General features: G+C 41.0%; 4 protein-coding genes and 1 pseudogene across 4 annotated transcripts; 2 read left to right on the top strand and 3 right to left on the bottom strand.

Moving 5' to 3' along the window:
* Positions 1 to 3499: 3499 nt before the first annotated feature.
* Positions 3500 to 5815, top strand: LOC115742767 (protein BOLA4, chloroplastic/mitochondrial). The gene is made up of 3 exons (XM_030677255.2): positions 3500 to 3804; positions 4368 to 4435; positions 5385 to 5815. Exons 1-3 carry the CDS (start codon positions 3541 to 3543, stop codon positions 5533 to 5535), a joined length of 483 nt encoding a protein of 160 aa, XP_030533115.1. The 5' UTR covers positions 3500 to 3540; the 3' UTR covers positions 5536 to 5815.
* A 1148-nt stretch (positions 5816 to 6963) lies between these two features.
* LOC115742696 (DNA-binding protein SMUBP-2) lies at positions 6964 to 12745 on the bottom strand. The gene is made up of 7 exons (XM_030677137.2): positions 11980 to 12745; positions 11550 to 11858; positions 11120 to 11403; positions 9632 to 10663; positions 8752 to 8920; positions 8071 to 8228; positions 6964 to 7409 (listed from the first exon to the last, which is right to left on the bottom strand). The coding sequence occupies exons 1-7, from the start codon at positions 12695 to 12697 to the stop codon at positions 7167 to 7169; spliced, it is 2913 nt and encodes a 970-aa protein (XP_030532997.1). The 5' UTR covers positions 12698 to 12745; the 3' UTR covers positions 6964 to 7166.
* Positions 12746 to 14122: 1377 nt separating this feature from the next.
* LOC115742804 lies at positions 14123 to 16907 on the bottom strand (annotated as a pseudogene).
* A 1325-nt stretch (positions 16908 to 18232) lies between these two features.
* LOC115742803 lies at positions 18233 to 19095 on the bottom strand. The gene is made up of 2 exons (XM_030677296.2): positions 18889 to 19095; positions 18233 to 18699 (listed from the first exon to the last, which is right to left on the bottom strand). The coding sequence occupies exons 1-2, from the start codon at positions 19039 to 19041 to the stop codon at positions 18556 to 18558; spliced, it is 297 nt and encodes a 98-aa protein (XP_030533156.1). The 5' UTR covers positions 19042 to 19095; the 3' UTR covers positions 18233 to 18555.
* A 5273-nt stretch (positions 19096 to 24368) lies between these two features.
* On the top strand, positions 24369 to 24906 carry LOC115742702. Its single transcript, XM_030677143.2, has one exon. The coding sequence runs from the start codon at positions 24414 to 24416 to the stop codon at positions 24888 to 24890; it is 477 nt and encodes a 158-aa protein (XP_030533003.1). The 5' UTR covers positions 24369 to 24413; the 3' UTR covers positions 24891 to 24906.
* Positions 24907 to 25833: the final 927 nt, after the last annotated feature.

Here is a 25833-nt window from a genome sequence, read left to right on the forward strand (position 1 = left end):
TCTCACTCTCGGCCATTACCCTTCCTCCGAAGAAGGAGAAGTAGGCTGCTAGCTCGACGCAGACTCTCATGGGCCCATGATAACACGTTTATTTTTCTACTTCTATTTTAGAAATTGATTCCTAATCAAAGAAATTCATTTGACAACTATTAAAAAATTTTAATTTTAAAATATTATTAACATAAAATTTTTTATGAACAATTATTATCGACAGCTGAAAAATTCCTACTTGATTTTAAAAATTTTTTAAATTTCTTTAAAAAATACTTTTTATTATTAAAAAATACTTTTCCTTTTTAAAAATAAAAAATATATTTATTTTTTTCTCCGGTCGCCGAAGACGATAACTCGACGGTGGTAGCGGCGGAGGTCAACAATATACTGTGGTGGTGAGCAACATGATGGTTGATGGTTGGAAGTCGGGAACAGTGATGGCCGGTGGTTGGTAGCGGGGAGCGGAGGTCATGGCCGGTGGTTGGTGGCCGAAGGCGGGTGACGGCGATTGCGAGCGCCTATGTGGCAACCGGCGGAGGTATGCGATGGTCGGCAGCGCGCGATAGTTGGTAGTTGGTTGTTGTCGTTGGTGGTGGCCGATGGAGGTCGGTGGTGGGTGGCCGATGGAGGTCGGCGGTGGGTGGCCGCCGGCAATGGTCGGTGGTTGGTGGCGAGTGGCGGTGGTCGAGGCCGGCGGTGGGTGGTGGTCGGCGGTGGGCGGCGACAAAGGTCGGCGAAGGCGGGCGTGGTCGAAAAGAGGGTGAGGGGAGAATTACCTCTTGATTTTTTTTTTGTGAGTCCAAGAAGTATTTCTTAAGTTGAGAAGCAACTTTTTTTAACTTCTCAAATTGAGAGGAAAATAACTTCAGAAGTAAAAATTCACTTCAGAAGTAAAAATTTTTACCAAACAGGTTTCTGTTTCGGAAGTTACATTATCAAATGAATTTTTGCTCTAGAAGCACTTTTGAAGCATAAATTCACTTTTAGAAGTGTTATCATGCGCACCCTTATTACTCGCGATTATGGAAGTGAGAAAGTTATCGTCAATCTCACTACTTAAGTTGAGTCAATAGTCTCGCGGGTTAATATTTAAACTTCAATCCAATTTATATTTGGTTGCAGAGTCTGCCATAACATTCTCTAGCACTAATAGGTAATTATAGTGTAATCCCTAGTATGATTATATTTGTAGGGACTACCCAACCGACGTTGTCGGTGGTTCCGGTTAGTACAAAAACTTTATACGTATATCATAAAAATTCATCATTTGTTATGTCTCTATCCGCTTAGTGTCTTATTTGCTCAATCGTAAGTGAATTGCATGATTATGATTCAAACTGAACATTCCATAATAGATGTGAGATCATTATAGTTAGTCCAAAGGAGTTAGCTATGTCGATTGTCAACCACCCTCTTTCCTGCCCGTGTTATCTTTAAATATAAGATTCATATTCGAAACTTTTGTGTGCCAAGTAGGCGCCATATCAACAACTCAACAAACTTATTCATGCACAAAAAGAGATTATGATTTTAAGATCTTAGATGTAGGGTGCGTTTAGTTTGGCTTTGGGGGAAAAATTGTAGGGAAAATCAAAGGCCATTGAGTTAGAAAAGTTTTTCGAAATGAAAATAGTATTTGGGAAAGTATTTTTGGGAAGCAACTTTGACGTAAGATGTCGTTTAGGAGAAATTACATTTTGTAAAGGATTTTTACTAGCTTTTTTATTATAAAAAATAAAAGCCTCTCAAACTATTTGTTGACGGAACTCGGCCGCTAGCCGGGTCGTGCGATCAAAAGCATGGCTAGTCAACGTCGGACTAGCTTGCTGGGAATCAAATTTGGCCTTGTTGGAGGTCCATCGACGGCTTGAACCCTCGCCAATGAGGTGGTGTGAGGTGTGGACATTTTCGGAATTACGAAAGTTGAGCGAGAGCAAAGTTGGAAAAAAAAATGTATTTGTATTCCGAAAATACTCAAGGCTTAAAGCACCTCCAAACTTGCCTTGGACCTAAGGCTAGAAATGTAATTGCATTTATTCAAAACTCTCCAAAAAATTCACCGAGTGCCATTTATATTTTCTCAAGGGACTTTTAAGCCCCAAACGACTTTGGAAAAGCCAAACCAAATCAAACACACTAATGATAGTACTTTGAAGGTGAGATGGTGGTGGGGTGGCAGCAGAGGTGTAGCTGTACGGTGGCGGCGACATCTTAGACCCGATTGATATTGTTGTTGTTATTGTTGTTGTTGAAACTGAAATGACGGTGACGATTACATAGTTAGATCTCGCGATTGTCGTAACTTTTGGAACCCAAACCAGTGTTTGAGAATTTGGGTTTCGAGCACTGTCCATTCCTTTGCTGCCCCGCTCCTCTACTTTCCAAGAGCCATCACATCCATATGATATCTACTTAGTTTCCCAAATAGTTGAAGCCATCAAGAACGTCCCAAGCGAGCTTTGTGGAACAATTGTCATTTGCTTATGACCTAATTGGCAATTTAATCGATTGAATGGAATTCTCAAATTCAGTCAATTGTTGTTCTTTTCTCCTAAGAAGTTTGAGTTAAAAATTAAGGGCGGCACTATTTCCACTCCCATTTTGATTAAAACACTCATTTTTGCTAGTTAACTTATTAAAATACCATCCTCTTTCTTCAATTCAATGTTTCTTTTTGTATCGGGCACAATCTACCTTTATTTTTAGTCGATCTTGATAAAAACGGAAAATTTAAAATTGATCACAAAATGAAAAAGATTAATTTGTTAAAAGCATAATAAAATGTCGAACAGAGGATAAACACATAAAGGAAAAAACATGAAATTTTGTGATGTTCAACTATTGATATAAAGAAAGGAATTAATATTGATTGTAAATTCAATCTCATAGCAAGTGAATCAACTTACATGAGTTTGAAAGTGCAGAATAAATTTTCAACCCTATCTTACAATTCATATTAAAAAAATGTGAAAAAAAGCACAAATAAGCGATAATTATATTGGATTTTAAATTTTAACTTTGTAATAAAGTTTCCCTCAAACTATTTCATAAAAAATAGATAGTTAGTTGTGTGTTCATAAGCCGTTATAACTAAGAATTTCTATCATTTTATATAGCTTTTCTAATTAAAAGCATGAGATCACAAATTAAGAATAACCAACTTCTCTAGGAAAAGCAATTAACATTATGCATTATAGAATGATATTTGATTGGGTGTAATTTGACATTTATGTTGTGAATTTAATATTTAAAAGGAAAAAGAGAAATAAAGTCGGTTCATAAAAAAGAAACAATAACTTGAAGAGAGAGAAGGGTATTTCGGTCTATTGATTAAAAAGAAGAGTGCCTTAGTCAAAATGGGGTGGAAATAGTGCCGCCCAAAATTAATCCTGCCGTAGTTGTTAAAAAGTAAATGGTTTTCACGTTTTACGTTTGCCCTCCTCGTCCGAGCATTTGACCTTTTTATTCACTTGGGTGGGGGGGTGTGCAGTGCACGAAACACAAAACACAGGGCGTTTTTGCACATTTGCAGAGGCAGAAGCGGCCATGGCCAATGTGTTGGTGAGGACTTCCGTGCTCTCTGTCTCGCGCCTTTTGCTTCTCCCATCCCCCAAGCCCCCTTCATGCCTATCCAATGGCTCCTCTGCCCTCCGCGGATTTCACAACATCACCACCAACGCCTTAAGCAACGGTGGGTTGGGTTTAGGTCTCGCTGGCGGCGCTCCCATGCTCAGGTTCTGCATCCGCGCCGCGCACGTGAACGATGCCGGTTCCATCGACTCCCCTCTGATGCAGTCCATGCAGAACAAGGTACCGTCACCCCCCCCTCCCCCCTTTCCTCCTCAATCTCCATGTATCCTGAGATTTGTTATAAACCACCGAGGCTATTTGCTGGTGCCCGTCTCAATGCAATTCTCGCCTTTACTCTCTGGAAAATGGCACCAAGTGTACCATGCACACCCTGTTGAGTGTTTGATCATATTGAGTTTCTGCAGAAATGCTCAAGGACCCACTACTCATAAACCTCTCAGACTGGGATGCGTTTCAGTTTTTCTAGTTCAATTGGATAGTCTGTTTCTGCAGAAATGCACACCCTGTTTTATTCTTTCGATTGCTTAGACACATATCTTGATCTTGCCATATACCCTGTTACTCCGCACAAAGCAATAACTAGGAAAAAAAAAAACTTCTTTTCGCTTTTCCAAGTTTTTAGTTCAATTTAACAAAATAAATTGAACAAAACGGGATGAAGTTGTAACCCCCCAAGCGCTAATGCCTGTAGCTCGTCAACACTGTTCCCATCACCTCTATTTGGTAACAAGCTACTCATTCTGGGGCATGACCTGTCCTCTTTCATTTCATGGCTTTCTTAGATCAAGGAGCATCTCAAAGCGGAATCGGTTGTCGTGAAAGATGCTTATGGGGATGGTCGGCATGTGAGGTAGACTTAAAATCAGTAGCTTGCTATCTGAAGATATTGGCTTGACTTACTTTCAAAGCTATGCTGCTTGATTGTGCTACTGAAGGCATATGGTGAACCTGTTTCTAGCATTTATGGAATCACTTGGTTTTGATTTGGCTGTGCTCTCCCATACTCTAGGTGAATGTTCTGCCTTATTGCATTGCCTGCCATGCTATTTTCAGAAATTTCCTGTTATTTGAAATTTGACCAATGCACCAAAGTATTTGTTACATGTGGCTTGGCTTTGGTGCATTGGTCAAATTTCTTATCTATATTTTAGGATGACATGTTGGATTGTTATATTAGATCGAGCAGGTATAGCATGTAGCCAATATTTATATTCTCTGTACATGTAAGCATCTTCATCCTAAAGTTGTTGTACGCTCTTCGTTCCATAATATGTCTCATCCACATCTCAATTATGACCTGGTGTCATCCAAAAGTCACAATTAAGGTTGAGTGGTTTATATGATGCATTGAAGGTCTGAGTGCTGAGGGTTTACAGAATATATGTATAGAAACATGTTGGCCGCGTCAAACCAAGATTGTTAGAAACCACTGATATACCTATTTGGGCATTCAGGACAAGGTTGGTGATGCGATCTTATTGTTGCATAAAGTTGGGAATGATCTTCTTAGCATTCTAACTGGCTGTGATGGTGTTCTATGAAGTTAGCAACTGTTATGAGACATATCTTCGCTAAAGCTGCTCCCTCTTTTGTCCATTTCTGTTTAACGCTTATTTTGCGTATGCAGTGACAGCACAGACATTTCAGAAGTCAAATGCTGTTATCATATGACTATTACGTGCTTTTCTTGATTGGTGCTTGCCATCCCCTTTGCAATTGCTTGAGAGGACACATTAGTTCCACTGTTTCCAATTGTGTTCCTCTCCATGTGCATAATCATTCGTTGGCCTTTTTTGTAGCATTGATGTCATAGCTTCATCATTTGAGGGTCAATCAGCCGTAAATCGGCAGAGGATGGTTTATAAAGCCATATGGGAGGAGCTTCAAAGTACAGTGCATGCTGTGGACCAGATGACTACACGTACCCCTGCTGAGGCTGCATCAGACTAAAATAATGCATCGACAGCGATGCAGGTGAAGACTTGAGTTGAAGTTGGTCTATCCTGATCAAATGTCAGTACTTGGTTTCTCCATTCTGGCACTTTCTTTAGTCTATGGCCGGGCAAGTGTAATCTAGTATCGATGACAATTAAGTTTCAATTGTTTGGTCAAATATACACTGCGTTCTTTGATGCAAAGTTTAGAGAAGATAAAGGCGCATGTGACATAGCACGCTAACTGAAAAGGCATTATTTGGAGTAATCTCAAGACGAGTTGGTTTATTCGCAGAAAAGATTTATGGTTGTACGCGTTATGAGGTGTTTGAATTTTTTTCCTTTTTTGGCTGATGAGCTATTTCATGACATTGCAAAGTTGGAATGAGTACACTGGATTGACAACAAGATGGGGCATTTTGGTTTAGAGTCCTATGCTGGAAATGTCATGAAAATTGGGTGGTTGTAACTTGTACATGCTTAACAGGTGGGAACTGCGTGGGAAATAATAAGCTCACTTTGGCATTTCATTTCATTTCTCTATCTTACCAATTACCAGTGCTACCTTTTCTTATATCTTTCTTATATCTATATATACGTATATATATATATATATATATATATGTATGTACGTATGTATGTTTTGGGTTTGGGGTGTGTCGGGGTGGGAGATGAGTTGTGGTGAAAGAAAGTGATGCTTGGCTTGAACTTCAGACTTTTTCATTATGCAACTCTGCGAGTTATGTTTTCCATTTTGAAAATTGTAAGTTCAGCTTCTTGTGTTCTTGTGGTTGTCCTTTCTCTGGATTTCCTTTTGCTTTCTAAAGAAGTTTATCACGGCAAAGAATTTTTTTACTCAGATCCGCTTTTGGTTCAACCATTGAGTTAAGTGCTTCCACCTTTGTAACAATTGTGCTTGTGATCTTACAAGAAAAGAAAATGTCATAACTGAAATCATAAGCGGTATTACACTATGCATGACTGAGATGAAGGGTGCATTGCTGAGCTGCCCCTTCGCAGGACTGTTCTAACATTTGGAAATCGCTCGAGGCAAAATGGTCTCTGACAGTTTGGTTCCACTGTGTTGTGTCCATTTGTTTATTTCAACGCGAAAGTAAGGTCTAATAGGCAAACTAGTCAACCAGTATTACCGAACAGATTGATAAATCAAATGAATAGACAAACCAAACTAATCAGAACGAGCACGATGAAGCAACATGCAGTTATGCAATTGCAACGACTAACTGGTCAAGCATCGCAGCTATGGTGTACATGTACCAGAAAAGTCCGGCTCTGAAACTTTTTGCCTTATCTAAGATGCATTGAAAAGGTTGGTCTCATCAATATTATAAACCAAATTCTCCTTGGCCAAACATATTGAAGAGCAACCAATTAGGATTTTCGACATTTGATGACATGCCTTAGCATAATACACCATATTTCAAGTATTTAAAATGTTTTATATATCCTGAAAAAAGAAATGGAAGGGACGTTTGAATAATCTGTACAAGTGAAGAACTTCATTGTGGAATGATGTAAAAAAATGTGTATTGTGCTGCATATACAATTGGCAAAGATGGAGATAGGAGCACCTTCAACATGAACACTGTAATACCCACTCCACCCCTCCGGTTGGTCTTTCAGATTTTAATTAATTGATGGGAGCATAGGATCCAACCCGAGTCCAGATCCCCCGAAACTACCAGGCTCAGCATGCTTCACTCTACCAAAGTAGCGGATATGACGCAATAGCCTGGCCAGGAATGTGTTATGGCATATTGTCGAACTATCACACACAATGGTGACATGCTTCCGAGCCCTCGTTATGGCAACATTCATGCGCCTGCTATCCCCGAGGAATCCCACTGCTCCTAAAGTGTTTGAGCGGACCTGAGGGAGAGAAGATGGCAAGCAAGCGTCAAATACAAGAGTAACAGGAGACCTACTCTCCGCAGACTGTTGATCATTAACTAGCAGAGTAGAGAACACTTAAAATAGAACAAACAGAAGCTCAAATCTCATCATGCTTCTCTATTCAAACAGGCTCTACAAAAGAAGTGGAAAGAAAGAAGTCAAAAGGAAAAATAACTTATAGAAATGGTTCCTTTGTTGGAGGGAAATGGAAGACATCTCCTGTCTCTACCCTTAATAGGTGATAAGCACAAAAGGATAGGCAATAAACACAAAAGGGTAATGACTAAAATGGATTGATGCAGAGCGGAAGTTTCTTATGGTCTTAAGGAAAACAGGTGTGAAAAATGCCTAATCTCTCAAAGGATTAAATATCGTGTCTGTCTTCATTCTTTTACATTTTCTTTAGTAGAAGTTTCTACAGCTAACTGAATTGAAGTCCCCCCACAGCAAAAATCTAGAAAGCCCCAGAATGGAGCCATGCAAAGCAAGCTCTAACTTGTGACAGGGATGCTGATGGATTTACGGAGGCAGCTTGACCAGAATTTCATAGCATCTTGCGTGACAGAGGTACATATCATAGCTAAAAATACATGCAATCAAAGGTAGCTGAAATGCACAGCTTTGGTACAGATCATACCATAGATATAATGACTGCATCAGCTTCCCGACCTTGAAAACTATCAATGGTTGCAACCTCAACACCTGCTGCCTCTGGAAGCTCTTCAAGCCTGTCTCTCAAAAGTTGTACTTGAGCAACATAAGGAGATTGCACAGCAATTGCTCTTGGGCTCACACCTGTGAAAAAGGGCAGCTAGGAAGTTATAGAACTAGTCCAAATCGCCAAGAGGTGCACACAAGACGTTGGGAGGAATTCATGGCTTTGTCAAAATTTTGCCAGTCAAAATCCCGAGTTGTATCACTGTACACGTAACCATTGCCCATGACAGATGGTTGTGGGTAAAACATCGACTAGCTTAAAATAGTTGGTCGTAAAAAAAATGCACATGCTTGGATAGTATCTGCCCAAATGCACAAAGAGAGAAATGCACTGTGTTTAAACCACGTCAACCTTTAGAGAGGGAGAAGTGTAGCTCTTCTAGATTAACAGGGAGCATTGCAATTTGCCTAAGAACATAAATTCAGGACATTGAACGTGTAGTGACTTGGCATACGGACATATAGAGTAAGACGATACTTGCAGAAGATAAACTCAGCAATGAGAAAGAAAGAGAAGATAGGATGTAGTCCAGCTTCAATGGAATATAAAAGAAGAACCTGTGCGTCCAACTCTGATAATCTAGAGGAACATAAGACTTACCAGCATAAATCAAGGAAAACACATGCTGTACAACAATATCTGCTTCCCCCTCATTGTAAAATGAGCCCGTTCCAGTTGGGTCCAAATGCTCTTCACAACCAGCTGAAAGACTTCCATATGGCCTTCTAGTATCAAGCAACAGCAATGGGCACTGTGTCATCCATGTTGGCTGCAGTAACGCAGAGGGTTTAATTGATGCTTTTGGTCAACATTACGTTTGCAAGAATGTTATTAAAAAGTCTTTGACAGTAAGTTTAGGCTAGTCCACCACCTTTTAAAATGATATATATCCTTAATTGAACATTCAGTTTTATAAGTTGGTGATCGTAACCTACTCAGGAAATGCAGAACAGGAGTTCCACTACTCTCATACAGATAGTGAAGTGCATTTCATCGTTCTTTAACAAGAAAGACACAGAATTGTCTTGGATGTGTACATCTGCCCTATGAGATAAGGCATGCTGGCTTGTGTAAGTTTAAAGGATGCTAGAGCCAGAGTCCAAGCCAGTGAGTAGAATAAGGTTCTCATAGCATTTTGATAACTCAGTTCTCCATTTAATGCAGTTGACAAGATTTCTGCTATCAATTTTTTATTTAAGATCCAGTACAGCAAAACGATAGATCACAACTATTATTCTGGGATGAATATGATACATTAAGTGCTATTGTGATAGCATGGTCCCTTCAGCCTCTAAAATCAATCAGATCACAATTTAAACATGGACATAAAAAAAACCAAGAGCCAAAAGATTCCTGGTGAAAAAGTCAGTTTTCTCCCGGGAGGTGGGAGAACCGAGTTCAGACACCTACTCTCGGAAACATGACTACAAGCCTGTGCTAGAATGAAAAAGAATGTAAAAATCAAAAAGAAAAGTCTTACCTTCACAAACGGGGAATCAACAAGAAGATGCGAAGAAACAGTAGAAGAGGATTTTAATAATCCTTCATACATCTCCTTAGAGGCCCAACTTGCAATTGCATCATTCATACGGTATTGTGTTGTCAATAAGGTTCCCAGAATTCCTTCATGCAAATTGGCAGCTCTCTCCATTAGTGATACGTCAAGGCCTCCTTCTAGGGCTTTCCTTGATAAAACCACCGGGGCAAGCTGGCACTGATCACCAGCAAGTATAGAGCGCTTTCCCTGCAATATAGGTATCCAGCATGATGGTTCAATTGCCTGACCAGCTTCATCTATAACAACCAGGTCAAAAAAATCCAGTCTGCGAATCAAAGGATCAGCTGCTCCAGTGTTTGTAGCAAGCACAACTTGAGCACTTGAGAGTACCTCTTTTACAGTCTCTTTCTCCTTCTTTTTAAAAGTCTTAGCTAGCTGCTTCAGAAGTTGACGGATACCAGCAGCCAAAGAATCATCCTTAAGGCAGTGTCTAAGGTCTTTCCTCAGATCTGCTTTCTTCCTTTCAAATTCTGTTCGGAAACTTTCAAGCCTTGCACTTACTATTTCTCCTAATGATTTGGAGGCTACCGATTCAGATATACGTGCCGGATTGCCCACTCGAACAATGTCAAGCCCAATATCTGAAAGTTTTTCAACCATGTTATCAACGGCTGCATTTGTTGGTGCTGTCATCAGCACCCTTTCACCTTGTTGAACTGCATGGAGAGTAAGCTCTTTAAGCAAACATGTTTTCCCAGTCCCAGGAGGCCCTTGGATTATCAATAGAGGCCGCCTCTTATTCAAACCCAAGGCGATTGCTTTTCTCTGGGAATCATCAAACGTCCCAATACTCGACAATCCTTCCAGCTCTGCTTCAGCCCAATCCACCAACTGATTAAACTCTAGGCTGGCTACATCCTCCTCATCTCCAAATAGAGTAGCTACTACATCAATGGAAGGATTTTTCTTACGTAGGCCATTTTTCTGGAGTAGCATAAGTGCTTCGCAGTTGCGCTGCAAGATATCATTACAGAATTGTTCAGTCCTACTATAACCAAGATGTGGAAGAATGCAGGGATGAATATAAATACTCCGAAGAAGGAAGAGATTTTCCCTTGGTGGAAACAAGCAGCTAAAAGATTCCTGTGGCGATTAAGATGGAATCACGATTCTTTTCATCACTAGTGATTTGGGTTGTTGGGTAAAAGTTGCTAAACCTCTTATAGTCTAAACATTAGAAAGAGAACTCTCGGGAGCGGTCCACCAGGGCTTTCAGGATTTTTTCTATATCCCTGCTACGGAGCCATTTAGTTTGACCGAGTGATGAAGTTAGATTAGCATGGTGCCTACACTGGAAAAGGGAGACAAAAACCCCAGTTTAAATCTATATGAGAAAAAATGAACTTTTGGCATCTATATGGTGGAAATGGAAATTCAGATAGCTATCGAGGACTAAATCTTCTGGAGTACCTCATATGTCAGCACATCTGCTAATCCTTGTATGCGATCAATTCGTATTGTCTTCCCAAAAAGCTTGGAGAAAGTAGGATCACCGTGGCGAGACTCTAAAGCAACACTGATGCTGCTACCATCCTCGCCAAGGTTGTGTATGAAGCCTTGCAGGCAAGACGTTGGGCTTGCACCCCGACTATCGCACGTCCTCACGCAGACCATGTCGCCAGGAGACAATGTCGTCGGCGGCAACCGGTGATTCCCTTCTACTCTAAACAGCACCAGATGCATCCCACCTAATCCTGTTTGTTCAGCACATACCAGGAGCAGTAGCTCAGCAGCATATAAGACCAGTAAGACAGGAAGCAAAAAGAATGTGACAATACAATAGTACAGACAGGACAGCTGAGGGATTAAATTGGATCTGATCATAGAAAAGGGAACGCACCGGTAGATGTGCTAAATGCATACAAATTGCAGATGGTGTCGCAGAGTTCTTGCTGAGCCTGGCCATGGCTGACAAGGAACTCAATCGGTTTTGAGGTGTCGGAGTTAGCATCAGGCATGGGGACTGCATCCAACTCCTCCTGTGTGAACTCAAGTTCGGCGTCCCGTTCAATGCGGAGGAGCTCGGACATATTCTCGGTGAAGTCGTCTATTCTCTTCTGTATTGACCTGACCTTCTCCGGGTCCAAGCCCAGAACACCTTGCAGGGGCTTCGGCTGGGATGCCTTGCGGGCAATCGCCTTGTGCTGAGCTGAAAGAGTTAGGGTCGGCGAGGGGTCATAATGGTGGAGAATCGACAATGACAACAGAAAAAGGGACACGGTAAAAGAAGGGGGGGAGAGGCAGATAAGGAGAGAGTTTAAGAGAGCGACCAGAAGAAGCTAGCTCCTTGAGCAGCTTCCAGGACTCGGTGTCCCGCCAATTAGGGGCGAGGGACCGGCGCTGCTGGGCTTGGAGAACATCGCGGAGCTCCCGCTGGAAGTGATCGAAGAGAGTGGGGTAGTGAGTACAAGCCTTGAGGCAGATGGCTTCGAGTCCAAGGGGCATGGGAATGGCATTGAGGTAAGGCTGGGCCTGAATGACGAAAGTGAGGCCAGGTCCCATCCGCTGCCTCACCTCCGAGAACTCGCCCTGCACCTCGGCAGCAGCGAAATCGGAGGCCATGGCACGCATGGCCTGGCCTATCCACTTGACGACGCTCTTGCCCAGGTCTCTCCGCCCCAGGGGGTCCCCATTCTGGTGCAGCGCCCCAACACTCCCGGTCCCTGCAGCCGCCGCCGCCGCCTCAGCATCCTTCATCTTCTTGTTGGGATTGTGTCCCTCCCCAGAAGTTGGAGTGGGGTGAAGGGTGGGCTTCTTCTTCCGGCTCCTGGTCGTCCGGTGGGCGATGCTAGGACCGCTGGCGGCATCGTTCATCCGGCAGTGGATGATACTGATAGGGAGGCGGGCCTTGTGCGGCATCTGGAGGCATGTGGAAGGAGGGTGAAGCTGAACATTATTAATGGGGGCAGATCGGAGGGGGAGGGATTGCAAGGTCGCCGATACAGACACAGTGCCGCAGAAGAAGCAAGGCGCTGCTGCTGCCTCCATTAATAATAATAATCCCCGGCTAAATCATCATCAAATCAAGGCTCCCTCCCTCCCTCCCTCCCACACACCTGCAAAGCGATGCAACTGCCCTCTGCACTCAGAAATCAGACATAATAAAGCAGTAGCCCGAGAAAAGCCAACCAAATATTTTAGTTGCATGTATGACTATGTGTGTCATCTTGGTTTGACAGGATCCCAACCCACCCACGTTCCCTGATTGGCCCCTCCTGATCGTGTGGTGCTTCGTTTGCCCCCGGATCGTTGGTTGACGTGGATACTCTCTGCCCCTGTCCTTTTTACATCCTCCTCTTGGAATTTCATCAAGCCTTTGCTTCCCCCATCCATTCTTGCTTACATCATCCCCCCTATTTTTTGACTGCCTTTTTTTTTTTTTTTTGGAATCATTTCACATTCAAGTCAGGGGAATTGCAAAAAAAAAAATATTTTTCGGTATTTGGATCGTTTAAATATTTAAGTTAAAGATAAAAGTTTTCCTATCAAAACTTATATTGAGGATGATGATATCTTTTAATTCTCTAGAATATGGCAGCACTTGAACTAGAAAATTCTACGCTTGAACATCGAATCCCGAAGTTCATTCCCTAGCCCTTCAAAAGTGGGTCGGGTCCCCAACGCCTAGGCCTAGATCCATCGAGACCCCGATGCCCTAGTCCTTGTCCATCTAGACCGCCCCTAAGACCCCGGTTGTTGCGCCCCGCACGCCAAGCCTAGTAATATTGAGGCGATGCTCGGGTCCTCCGCGTCCATCGAGGCCGAGCCTCGGACCCCAGCGCCCATACCCGGGCCCATGAGGCCGAGCTCGAGACTCTCTTGCTCGAATCCCTTGCGCCCGTGCCCCAGTCCATCGATGATTGGCCCGAGCACCGGAGACCTAGACCCCGCCTTTGCACACCAATGCCAAGGCGCTAGGGAGCCCGGCACGTGCACCGAATTCTCAGGCTGGTTCCGATGGATTCAAGACCGGTGCTTGTGCTCGTAAGTTGGGGATTCGGGGTTTAGGCCCCCAATATCCATTCCAGGTCCTTTGGCTACCTATGCACAAGACACTAGCAAACGTATGTGTATTTAGGTGTTTTTCTTTGCCGAATGACAGAAAATATTTTCCGGGTTATTTTCACCGAAAATATTATCATTTTTTTTTTTAATATTTTCTAGAAATGTCCAATTTTTGGCTTAACGAATTACATTTCTACCTGTCATAGTTGGCTCTCACAAATGCCGGTAGCAGACAAGAACGTAATGAAAAAATGCTTATAGTCAACGTACGCTTCTCTTATTCACTAGGTCTTACATGTTACTTCGAACAAAGTCGACGGCGATTCTTATTTTCTTTTATGTTGCTAATAGACAATGGTAAATAAAAAAGCCGTTGCAAGAACTTATTCCCTGAGGTTCGAAGCTTGTCTAATAACACTCGTATAATTTGATGTCCATCTTCAGGCGAACATACTTGAATCCTTCAAACGTATCGGTCTCGACGGTCACGATCCCTCTCGTCATGAAGAAATCCCCCGTCCCCCCCACGACGGAAAGATCCCTAGTTTTAGCCGCCACTATATCCGCTCCCATTATGTTCAACGTGCCCTTATGTTCTGTCGAATTGAACACCAGAGAGTGAAGGCGAACCACGCGTTGTAGTCGGTCTTCATGTCGTAGAAATAGAAGCCTTGCGCTCGAGCGACCGCCGGGGAGAGGAGATGGTTATCTATCGTCATCGGGTCGTTGAACACGATCAGCTTCCCAAAGTTGAAGTTGCCCAGCTCGGTCCTGTTAGTGACCACCGCGGACTTTGCGTTTGCCACGTCTCCGCTGTCGAAGAGGATGTCGTGGTAGTAGAGGACGAACCTCATGGATGGGTGTTTCTTGTTGAGGGTTTTCTGTCTGCCGATGCCAATTGGCTGGCGAACAGGAGGAGGAGGAGGAAGACAAGGAAGCAGGATCTGTGGGCAACCATGTTTCTCGTGGTTAACTTAACTATCTGTAGTTGCTATTGCTAGCTATTAGATGATGCTTTTGACCAGGGATGGAGCTTCACTCCACCTTATATAGGAATTCAATCCCGCCTTTCGTTGTCGCGAAATACCCTTTTTTTTTCCTTGAGGTCAACCACTATTTGTCTTCCAGAGGATGGAATTTGATTGTGAACTGAAAGCACAAGGTAACTCTATCGTGATTAGTTATGATAATTCATAGAGATGGTGCAATGTTGTGATTGAGCTTGGACGGTTCGAATGATAAGAAATGCCACATCTGGGTGTGAATTATAGCGAAATGCTACATTTTTGGTTTCAGAAAATTTTTGAATGAATGTACCTGTTTTTACCCAAGATAGTTTTTCTTGGCTTGCCTTGAAGACCCTTTCGAATGTAACTTGCTAATTTTAAAGGAGTGGGTCGTGCCAACAAGGTTCATTGGCCGGCTCTCTGTTGGCCAACATGATTTCCTATTGCTATTAGCACTAATCCCCACGTCAAGTGATGGGCAATAAAATATGTCCAATTAGCATATTTTTTGATATGGTGAACTTTGGAAGATTGGATGTAATAGCCTTTTTATAATTTTTTAAAAAAAAAAACAAGAGAGATGTGGATAAATTTAAAAAAAAAATCGTGGATCAAATCGATCGGAGGGCCATGAGAGGGATGGTAAAAAATCGATTTACAAATACATATGTATACTATGATTTTTTTTTTTATAATGAATCATTTAGACCACCAATATTGAAAGGTGAGCTTATTGAGAACGAAGGGCACGGGCAATTGGTGTACCAACTAGAAGACGGGTGGTAAAATATTGATGCAATAGTTTTGCGTTACAAACTCTTATTTAAGTTAGTTGTCATTGTTTATTTGGTTCTTTTTCATTATGATTCATAATTTCTCTTATCTCTAATAAAAATACATATTTTCTTATCTTTTAGTGACTTTCATTTACCTTTCTTATTGAGGGCTTAAATTTATCAACTATTGTATAAATTTACCAACCTTTATTTGTCTGACTAACCAACTTTTATCTATTAACCAGCTAATTTTGGCTTACCTGCTCGCATTTGAGTTGCTTGCAATATTTATTCACACTTCTTTCTTTAAACTTAACAACATTTTCGTTGAATTGCCACTTTTATTTACCGACATTTTGGTCGAGAGGAAGAAGACGGCTCAGAGGAGCTGACGCATGATGAGGGTGATTGATAAACCTATCAACTTTCAACACGTGTCATACTTACCCCAATGGGAACATGTAACATCCACAGACAGACGAGTGTCGAGCATTTTAACCGAGAGAGACATATAATTCATTTGATTGAGGCGCGCACCGGTGCTGTCACTATGTAGAGTTGGACATGCATTGGTCCTAAAACGGTAGAGTCTGCATTTATCACACACTTTCACCTATTGCCATCCACAGACCGCCACCCGTAAATCACAATCTGATTAGTAGCAAACCAGGCTTCTTGATTTAATGAAGTCCGTCATACAGCTTTAACCCACGACAATCGGAAGAATAGAATATCTTGGTCTTGGATGGTCACAACTTTTGGCTTTTTCAAGTTTTAACAGTGGAAACAACTTATCAAAAACACTAACCCAAAAAAAAAAAAAAAGTTGGTTGTTGGAACAAGACTGACTTTAAGTAATGACGAATTGAAAAGGACCGTAATGAGTTGTCAATGAATCAAATTCTGTGGAGTTGTCGATGACTCAGCTTGTTTGAATACAATTCCTTGACTTGCGGCATTTATGGTGGCATGATAGTACTAATGAAAAGAGCATGCGCAATCTGTGGAGAAAAATCGGTAGATATAAAGTTTAATAGAGCAGGGCGTGATTAGGGAAATAAAAACCCCGTTGAACATATGTTATATTCTTTATTCTTTAGAGTAACACCAACTAGAACATTGGATATCAACGTATCATTCTTCGGTTGAATGGTTTGGTGGCTAGAATGGGGGAGGACATTAAAAACTAAAAATGGAGAGACCATGGATTAAGTTTTTGTGAGACTTTTTGAATTGGCTGGCAAGAAAAACTCGATACGATCACATGCAATGATGCGGAAATTAACCTTGTTACAAAGTGAGTTCACGCCACCGGCCATGGCCGCTCTAGCACCGCCAAGCCACCGTCCATTGCCAGCCTGTCTCCACCCCTCTCACCGTCCACTTCAGCTCCCCTCGCCAATGCGCCATCGTCATCCTCCGTTCGTCCCCCTCCCTCTCTCCTAACACCAGCATGAAATGCGAAAATGAACTTAACAGTCTGTTTGTAACACAACTATAACAATTACATTGATTTGATAGATTCAATTAAATTTAAAAAAAAAAATCACTTATCTGGATGAGTAAGGTAGGGATTACTTCCCGCCCGCTCAAAAAAAAAAAAAAACAGAGAAAAAAACGAAGGGATTAGTTAAATCTCAATAAGTAGAAAAGTATTGATTACAATCAACTTTTGCCAATTATCTTGCTAAAAATACCTAAAGATAATAAATTCATGTATGGTAAGAAATTAATAGTATCCTGTAATTAGGTTTTAACTATTCTCAAACAACTAGTCAATTAGCGTTTTTATTATCAGCAGTTAACATCGACAATACTTGCTCAAATTCTCAGCACTTATTTTCAGTTTCATCAAAAGATCTCAAGTTTATAGTGTGAATTCGGTTAGGTGAAATTAAACAAAACCAAATTTAGTTATTAAATCAAATAGATGTACACACGTAAAGTGCACAAAAAAAGGTTAAAGTGCAGGGGGAGGAGTACCCCAAGAAAAAAGAACGAGAGAAATAGGCAATTAACGTCGTCGATGCCACCCCGAACGTTTTGTAGGGATTTCTTACCGGCAACAGAATGATCTGACCAAACCAAGTTTTTTTAAGCAAAAGAGAAAAAAAAAACATTTTCTTACGGAGAAAACGAATTTCTTCGAGAATTACATAACAAGTTTCAAAAATGGGGGTGCCAATGGTTCAAGCTCTCGCTCTTTGAGATACGAAGAAAAACGTACCACTTTACTGTTATTTGGTCAGGGCACGCACAGATGCTATCACTATGTAAAGTTGGACATGCATTGATCCTAAAACAGTAGAGATGCCATTTGTTACGCTCTTTCACCTCTTGTTATCCGTAGACCGCCACCCGTACAATACAATCTGATGACCCATCAATGGGAAGACAACTTCAGGAGGAGGAGGAGGAGGAGGGGTTGAGAGATCGAGTCTCAACCAGCGCTAGAAGCAATCGTTCGATGAGGAGATGATTGCTCCAGAAGGAATGAAACTAAAGATACGGTAGAGCTAACCCGGTTATTGGCCTTATGATTAATTTAGCATTGGGAATAAAAGCAATTCAGGGGGGAGAGAGTACAGTGTGAATTTAAGTTTGTAAAGAGAGGCGTCATTGCGGTTTAGAACCTGGGAAGGCGATTCTTTTTTAAATATAACTAGTTACTATCGATACCAAACCAGACTTCATAATGTAATGAAGTCCATCATACTGCTCTTTGACCCGCGACAATAAGAACATAAAAAAGAATGTTTTACGAAGAATTCATTTCTTTGACAGTTTGTATAAAAATTTGTAACATATCGTAAATGCAACAGTTGGCATATATCTAAGATATAATGTATAGTTCCATCGTCCAAATCCGCTGCTTCCCCAAGAATAATCCTCTCGCATGCAGTAGAGAGCTACAAAGAAAAGAATATAAAAAAGCACACGAAAAGTCCCGTGTTTTGAAAGCCAAAAAAAATAAACAAGAACAGGGAATAACTAAAGCAAAGAGTGAGTGAGTGAGCGAGCTTGCTGGTATTGCAAACTCTCAAGCTTCTTCAAGCACTCATTTCTCTCTCAACTTCTTGCTTATGGCGAAGATTGCTCCTGCCACCGCAACCACCGCTGCGGAAATTAAGATGGCCGATTTGAGCGATTGCATGGCGTCCTTCTCTCTTTCCTTTTGCTGTCGAGCCGCTTCAGCTTGCTCCTTGAGTGACCGAATAGCAAATAGGATCAGTCGACAAGATGGGACGGATTAAATAGCAGAAGTCAAATCCTTTTTCCCAAGAATATTCGACGATTAGAAGAAGGATTCACGAAGATCTTGTTGCGGCATAGCATGAGGTTAGAGTGCAATGAATCCGTACTTTCTCCATATATAATTGGAATTAATTACCTTAGCCTCCAAGGAAGCAGCCACGGCGGAGGATACAGGATCAACTTCAACTTTTGTGTTCATACCGGGGTTCATTTCATTCTCGACGTCCGCAGCCGGGAATGTCCGATCGGGAGCTTCTGACATGCCGTTTACAGCTGTGGGGCTAGCCATTTTCAGTTTTATCAGCTGATATGCGTTGCCTTCTTCACCTTCAGGTGGTGTTGTGAGTTTCTTATTCTTTCTTCTTCTTCTTGTCGTTCTTTTTTTGGTTCCTCTTGTCTGCAAATGGTAGAGCGAGCAATAAGAAACAGTAATTGGCAGTTGGTCAAAAGTGACACGTGTTCTTTGTCCCCTGACTTGGTGGGCTTTGGCATTGGATATCTTAAACGACTCTTGCCTATTCTTGGTACGAAACTGCCCGTCGAAACTGTCGGAACCAGGAAGGGGCCCCCATCCACGCTTCTTTTACCGTTTGTTTGCTTGACCCTCATTTTATTGCATTCCTAGCAACTCGCACGTTGCCAATGTCTTCGGTCAGCAAAATATGTTGTTGTTGTCTTCTCGGTATTAGAAATTGTCCAAATCACCAAGGTACGATACAAATAGATGATAGCTGCCCCCGGAGAGTCGGGACGCGGCAAGGTATTCTTCTGGTTGGGGTTTGGATAAACTCCACGTGTGGTGCCAAAAATTTGGCATGTGTTTTAGGCTACGTTTATTTCGCGAAAAAATGAGCGATTTTCGAAAAATATTTTCTTAAAAAGTGATTGTTTATATCGCTCATAAAAAAATGAACGAACAAAAAAAAGTATTTTCATTGTCCATGAAAATGTTTGAACATAAATGATCTTGTGTAATAAAACATTTTTCATTGCTAATTAATTTTAAGCTATATAAGGAATCATTTTTAGGAAAATATTTTGTAAATTATTTATTTTTCAAAAAATAAACAGAGCCTAAATCACAAATATATGCGAAATTCGGCTGGGCTAGGGGGACATTTGTGGCCGAAATTCACATAAGAAAAAGAGGGGTTTTGAATTTAATTAGTTGGGTTTGGTCCATTAGAGAACAAAGGCTTTGAGTTTAATTGAAATAAACCCCATACGAATTAAGTGCCCCGTCTCCAGCGACTATCAGCTGTGCCTGCATATCCCAACGACAAGAAGCCCGCTGTATCACCGCCCTGCCTGCCTGCTCCACCGCGAGTCCCTGACGAAGAGGCCGCCGCCGCGGTGATCGCTGCACTTGCACCAAAGCTTCCCAGCTTTCCTCTGTTTTCCAGGCTATTTCCAAGTCTTCTCGGCAAGTCACTGAAGCTACTGCCTTTACTGGACTTTGCCTAATGATCACCGAGCCACACTGCAGCTGCCGCCCTGCAACATCGAGAGCTCCCCGTCGCAGATTCAAGTCACCACATGATCGAGGCATAGACCCTGCCGAGAGCCTCACCGTGTAAGTCCACTGCCTTCGGACACCATCCACAAGCCCAAGCCGGTCCGATTTGGAAGCCATATCATCAAATTAGGTGATAGTCTAATCTCTGCATTTGGATATTTGATTTTATTGCCTATTTTGATAAACTTGTGATCTAATTTGCATACATCCCAATTAAGAAAATTTCCTAGTCCATAATGTGCATAAAATCAATACCTCAATCTCTAAGCATTGAGATAGGGTTTTGAAGTGCGCGGAAAATCAGTAGTTTGATCTTTAAGCCCTAAGATCAAGTTGTCAATTTTTGCTTCCAAGTTTGGATTGAGTGGATGTTCGTTGCAACATTTGAGCTCATCTAGTTTGATTGAGTGCTTATCTTTCTATTTGCTTTCCTTATCTGAAAAGGTACAAAAAGATTGAATGTTAGAGTAGAATAGATTGTTAGATAGCATTGCATGTTCTAGAGAATATTGCATGTTTAAGGTAGGTTTCCAAGCTTAAATAAAATGATTTAAACTTAGATTGAACGTCATCAATGCCACATCATCAATGCCATGTCATATTGCTGCCACGCTATGTTATATGCCATGTCATTCACATATGCCAAGCCACTCATATATGCCATGTCATTTGGCCACGTCATCAATACCGCATCATCAATGCCATGTCATTGCTTGCATGTCATATTGGGATTGTGTGTTCAGTTCGTTTAGTTGAAATTGCATGCTATGTTAGAATAGGTTTATTTCATTTTGCATGTCCTTAGGGTTAGGTAAATAATTAGAATTATAGGTTGCATTAAATGCATTGCCTATAAGTTAAGCTTTGTTTTGAGATAAACAAAAACCCCAAAAAAAATTATTTCTGCTTTGGGCGTGCTTGATTCGTATTTCTTAGCAATTTACATATTTATTTAGTTTGATTATTGATAGTTACTTTAATATTGTGCACCTACATGATCACCCCTTGCATGTTAGTGGTCTAGGGCTAAAAATCAATCCGAGTTACTTGCAAAACATTTTTTTGAAGATAGAAGAGAAAAGTTATTGAAAGGGTGTTAGAAATTTCTAGCGTAATTAGGTCCATGTGCTCATAATATCTGGTTCGTAGAAGTAAAATACTCTATCACACTTTATTTGGATTTAATAGATTAATGGCAACTCGTAAATGAATTGAACTTGCATGTTTAATATCTCACTACAACTCCCATGAAATCATTCTTAACCCGAATCCCAAGCCTGATTAAGGGATGTGACGTAGGCTAGGGATTGAGGTTAAGAAATGAAAGGCTCATTAGGCTCAAAAAGTATTTCATAGGGTTTCAAAGTTGGTGATCATCTGAGCATGATTGCCACCTTCACTCAATTCAAGGTTATTCAATTCTTTGGCATCGACCTCGAAAATTTCATCTTGACGTGGCTCTATTTAACAATAACATTGATTTGAACATGTAAGAGCTTCGCTCTTTGCAAAATACTTTGTTCGAATGAACAGTCTTCACATTTCTGGGTATATGCCTTGCTCTTACATGGCACTGCCTTTTCATGCCCTTAGATTGTCATTCTCTCATTTGATATTTTTCACTTTCCCATTCAAATGCTTTTACAAATCACAATTCAATGATTTTTGTCCACATGTGAGTGCTATGGACTCTTGACATTTCCGCATAAAATAATATGTAGGAGTCTTATAATGGCAAAGGAACACTAGAAGTGCCAAAAATTACGTATGGCACATACTTTAACGTCAAAAAATTTCATTGGCTCACTTAAGTGTCAAATTGAAGAAAAAAACGATCACAATAAGAGATGGTGATCCCTCGCCTAGCAGCCGGCAGGGGTCGGTCAACGACCCTTGCGGGCCCTCAATCTTAAAAGAGATGAGGAAATAGAATACAAGAAAAAAAATGTCAAAAATAATATGTGTATATATATATATATGTATAAAGATGTTCACGCGAGTGTCGGATGTGACACGTAGGATGATCGGCATCTACGTCGCCCATTTCCGGCCAAAATTGACTAAATGGACTCAATTGGTGTAAATACAAAATATTTGAGGCTAAATTGACACGATTAAAGAGCTTATGACTAAATTGGCATCAATACAATATGCTTAAGATTTTTTTTTTTTCACTTTTTTCGGCTTTAGGGTTTGGTTTTGGAGTTGAAGGTTTGTGGTTTAGGTGTTTAGCCAAGAAGCTTTCTCTCTCACTTCTTTCTCTCGGAAAATGGTTTACTTACAAACCTGGCTCTCTCTCTCTCTCTCTCTCTCTCTCTCTATCGTCTACTTCAGCTTGGGAGGATAGTTCGGCAAATTCGACGACAACGACACCGCTTTCTTCCGTTGTTCATTGTCTTTCCAACGGTTACTCTGGGATCCCAAAATCCATGGAGGAAATAAAGAAAATGGCGATGACAACCACTGAGAGAGCATGTGAGAGAATCTCATTTTTAGTTAGGGTTCTTCACCAACGGATGGCACGAAGACGAACCCTCTTCCTTTCCCTCGCTTGCTCTGAGAACTTCAATTTTTGGCTTTCACAGAATTTTGACCCTATCTTTGAACAACTTTGTTGATTTTGACAAACTTTTGTCCCAATTTCTTTAAATTGGGTTATGGTTCTTGAAATACGTATCTAAACAACGTCATTTTAACTCCTCACTTGTTGATTATCTTGTTGGCAAGTCACGTCAGATCTTATATAATAAATTAATGCCGCGTTGGAATTTTCGGCGAGACAAATTGCCGATGGCATGTAAGTGAACAATTTTAAAAAATGTAACGGTCGATTTAGCAAAAAAAAAATTATGACACTTAAGTAAGCACCGTACAAAAGTTATGGCAATGGACTTCACTTTAAATTGCAATTAATTGGTTAGGGCGATTTTGTCCTATTGAAAAAATTGAGTGGATTTAATCATATAGGAGTAAAAATAGCGCCACCCACGTTATTGACTTAGCATGTAACTAGTGAAGTTTGGCCTATTTAAAAAGTGTCTGTATTTCAATTGTATAAGCTCACTCGATGCAATTACAACCCAATCTGATTGAACCCATATAACCTAAAAAATTGATGAATGTATTTATTTTAGGTGAAGATGTTATAATTTATAAAATACATAAAATGTTCATTCATACAACACTCAATTTGGAAAAATTGTTCAAAAAGTCTTAAACATATTCTTCTTTTGCCAATTCAGTCCTAAACCTTTTAATTGTGCCAATAGGGTTATAAACATTTTTACATTTTATCAATTAAGTCAATCTGGTAAAAAATGACCGACATGAATGCCGACCGTCCTACTTGCCCAAGTGGTGGCAAGCCGCACAACCCTCGCTAGTGACATTATGGAAAGAAAAACAAAGAAAAGACAACAAAAAAAAAAAATATCAAAAATATCAAAAAGTTTAAAAAATTTATCAACGTCGTTGTCGGTCGCGCCACGTACTACGGTTGGCATCACATCAGTATTTTTTGACCAAAATTGACCGAACCGACTCAATTGCAAAATGTGAAAAGATTTAAGACTCAATTGACAAAATTAAAAAAGTTTATAACTAGATTTGCAAAAGTACAATAGGTTTAGGACTTTTTGAACAATTCTCCTCTCAATTTGCATCTATCGGCTTTCTTCGAAGTTGTTTGTGAATGTCTAAGCATGTGAAGTGAAAAAGACATCGCACTTTACTTTGTCATAGAAAGTATGAAAGTAGTTTTATTTAATATGAACTGTGAATTTTTGTGTGCTTTACTTAATACTTGTAGTATACTTTTATCTCAAGCATGTGGCGTCCCCCATTTTTCGACGAAGAAACGGTATTACTGAAAGGTGAGAATCACAGGTGCACCCACGCCATTGAGGTCGCTTCGTGTTAGATTGAGTGAAGAGAAGAATTTCACTACTGAGAGGGATGGAGAATCCGCAAAAGGGACCGCCCACCTCTTCCGAGTCAATCAAACATACTTTTGATTCTTCACCAAGCAAAGACTGCGGACTCTCTTCTCTTGGGAAAACTATCATATTACCCACCCCTTCCTTCCTTCCTGCCTGCCTTCCTAGTTCATAGAGAGCAACAGCAACAGACAGTAGAGTAAAGTTCCAATGGCTTCGCAAATGGGAAGCAAATTCAATCTGGGTGGACGTCCTTATGATCTGACCATGTCGAAGAGAACCAGAAAGCCATTGAAACTCGAAGAGACCCTCAGCAGCGATGTTTCAGTTACAGGCTCGGAAGCTTTCCTTGACCAGGAGAAAGGGATGGCCGGAGAAGAACTGGCTAGCGACCGTCAAAGCTTGAAGCAACTCATTAATAGCGAGGGAAACCCGCTGCTTGAATTGGGTGAGGAGAGACGACGGAGGAGTTCGCTTGGCCACCACTTGACCGTCACCGAAGAAGTAACGCAGCTTCATCAAATGGTCATGGTGAGGGCGAAGCAGAGACAAGGTGGGGGTGCCCAAGGGATGAATCTCAAGGGAATGGTCAGTCGTTGTGCCAAGGTTTTGAGCCAATTAGTCAAGGGACACCCACCACCCCCAGGAGGATCCAAGAAACAGCTCATCCTCCGTCTCACCAACTAAAGAAAGCCTGTTCAAGCCACTTCTTATATTTTAAGGTAAAAGCTGTCACATTCTTTTGTCCTTTTTCAGAACTCTGCGATCCTTTCTCCTGTCAAGAATTGCTAGTTGTGATCCATTTTCCTCCAGGTACAAATGATAGGAGGAAGGGGATGCCACTCGGAATCTATTAACCTAGATATGGAGAAGAGTGGTTTCTGTCCAAAGTAATATCATCTTCGTGCTACCACCGGCAGAGATGTGATACTTGCAGTCCTTAAGAGCTAGATGGATCCCTTTGCTCCATCTTATGCTCTCGGCTCACGATGTGTCTTTGAGGACCCTTGATGTGCTAGTGTGAACTTGTGGTGTCATGGTTTTGTTTTCGTGTCACGAGCATGTCCTTGCCTCTATTCGTGGAATACTCGAGAAATGTCCGATCAATCCTAAACTTATCGCGCAGATGCCTACTCAATCGTATGTTTTTAATCTTGTTAATTTAGTCATAAACATTCGCGTGAAATTCCATTGTAGTCTTTTCGATTAATTTTCACCAAAAACCATTGACGTAGCGGCGTACTATGTAGGATAGCCATCAAATTACTAGACCGCTACATCAAAGAACTCCATTGAAATTTTACACAAAAGCTTAGGACCAAATTGAAAAAATTAAAAAATAAAATTGGACGGAATTGGTATCCGTAAAATAGATTTAGGACTAATTGGATTACCCCGTATTATTATAAACTTTTATCTATTGCACGTTTGATGAGCTTATGGAAATATAACCGTCCTTTAGAGTGTACCGAATTATACTCGTATAACACCCATGTTGATAATACTTGGGCATAAATACTTCAACTTTGATCTTATTTGATGTCTTTTCTTTGATCAATTAATGAAGTAACATATCAATGTCGAAACCTTTCTCTCTAGTGAACCACCTAAGGTTTGGCTATTGGATTAC

Source organism: Rhodamnia argentea, chromosome 10 (genome assembly GCF_020921035.1).
Source record: "Rhodamnia argentea isolate NSW1041297 chromosome 10, ASM2092103v1, whole genome shotgun sequence".
Lineage (NCBI taxonomy): Eukaryota > Viridiplantae > Streptophyta > Magnoliopsida > Myrtales > Myrtaceae > Rhodamnia > Rhodamnia argentea.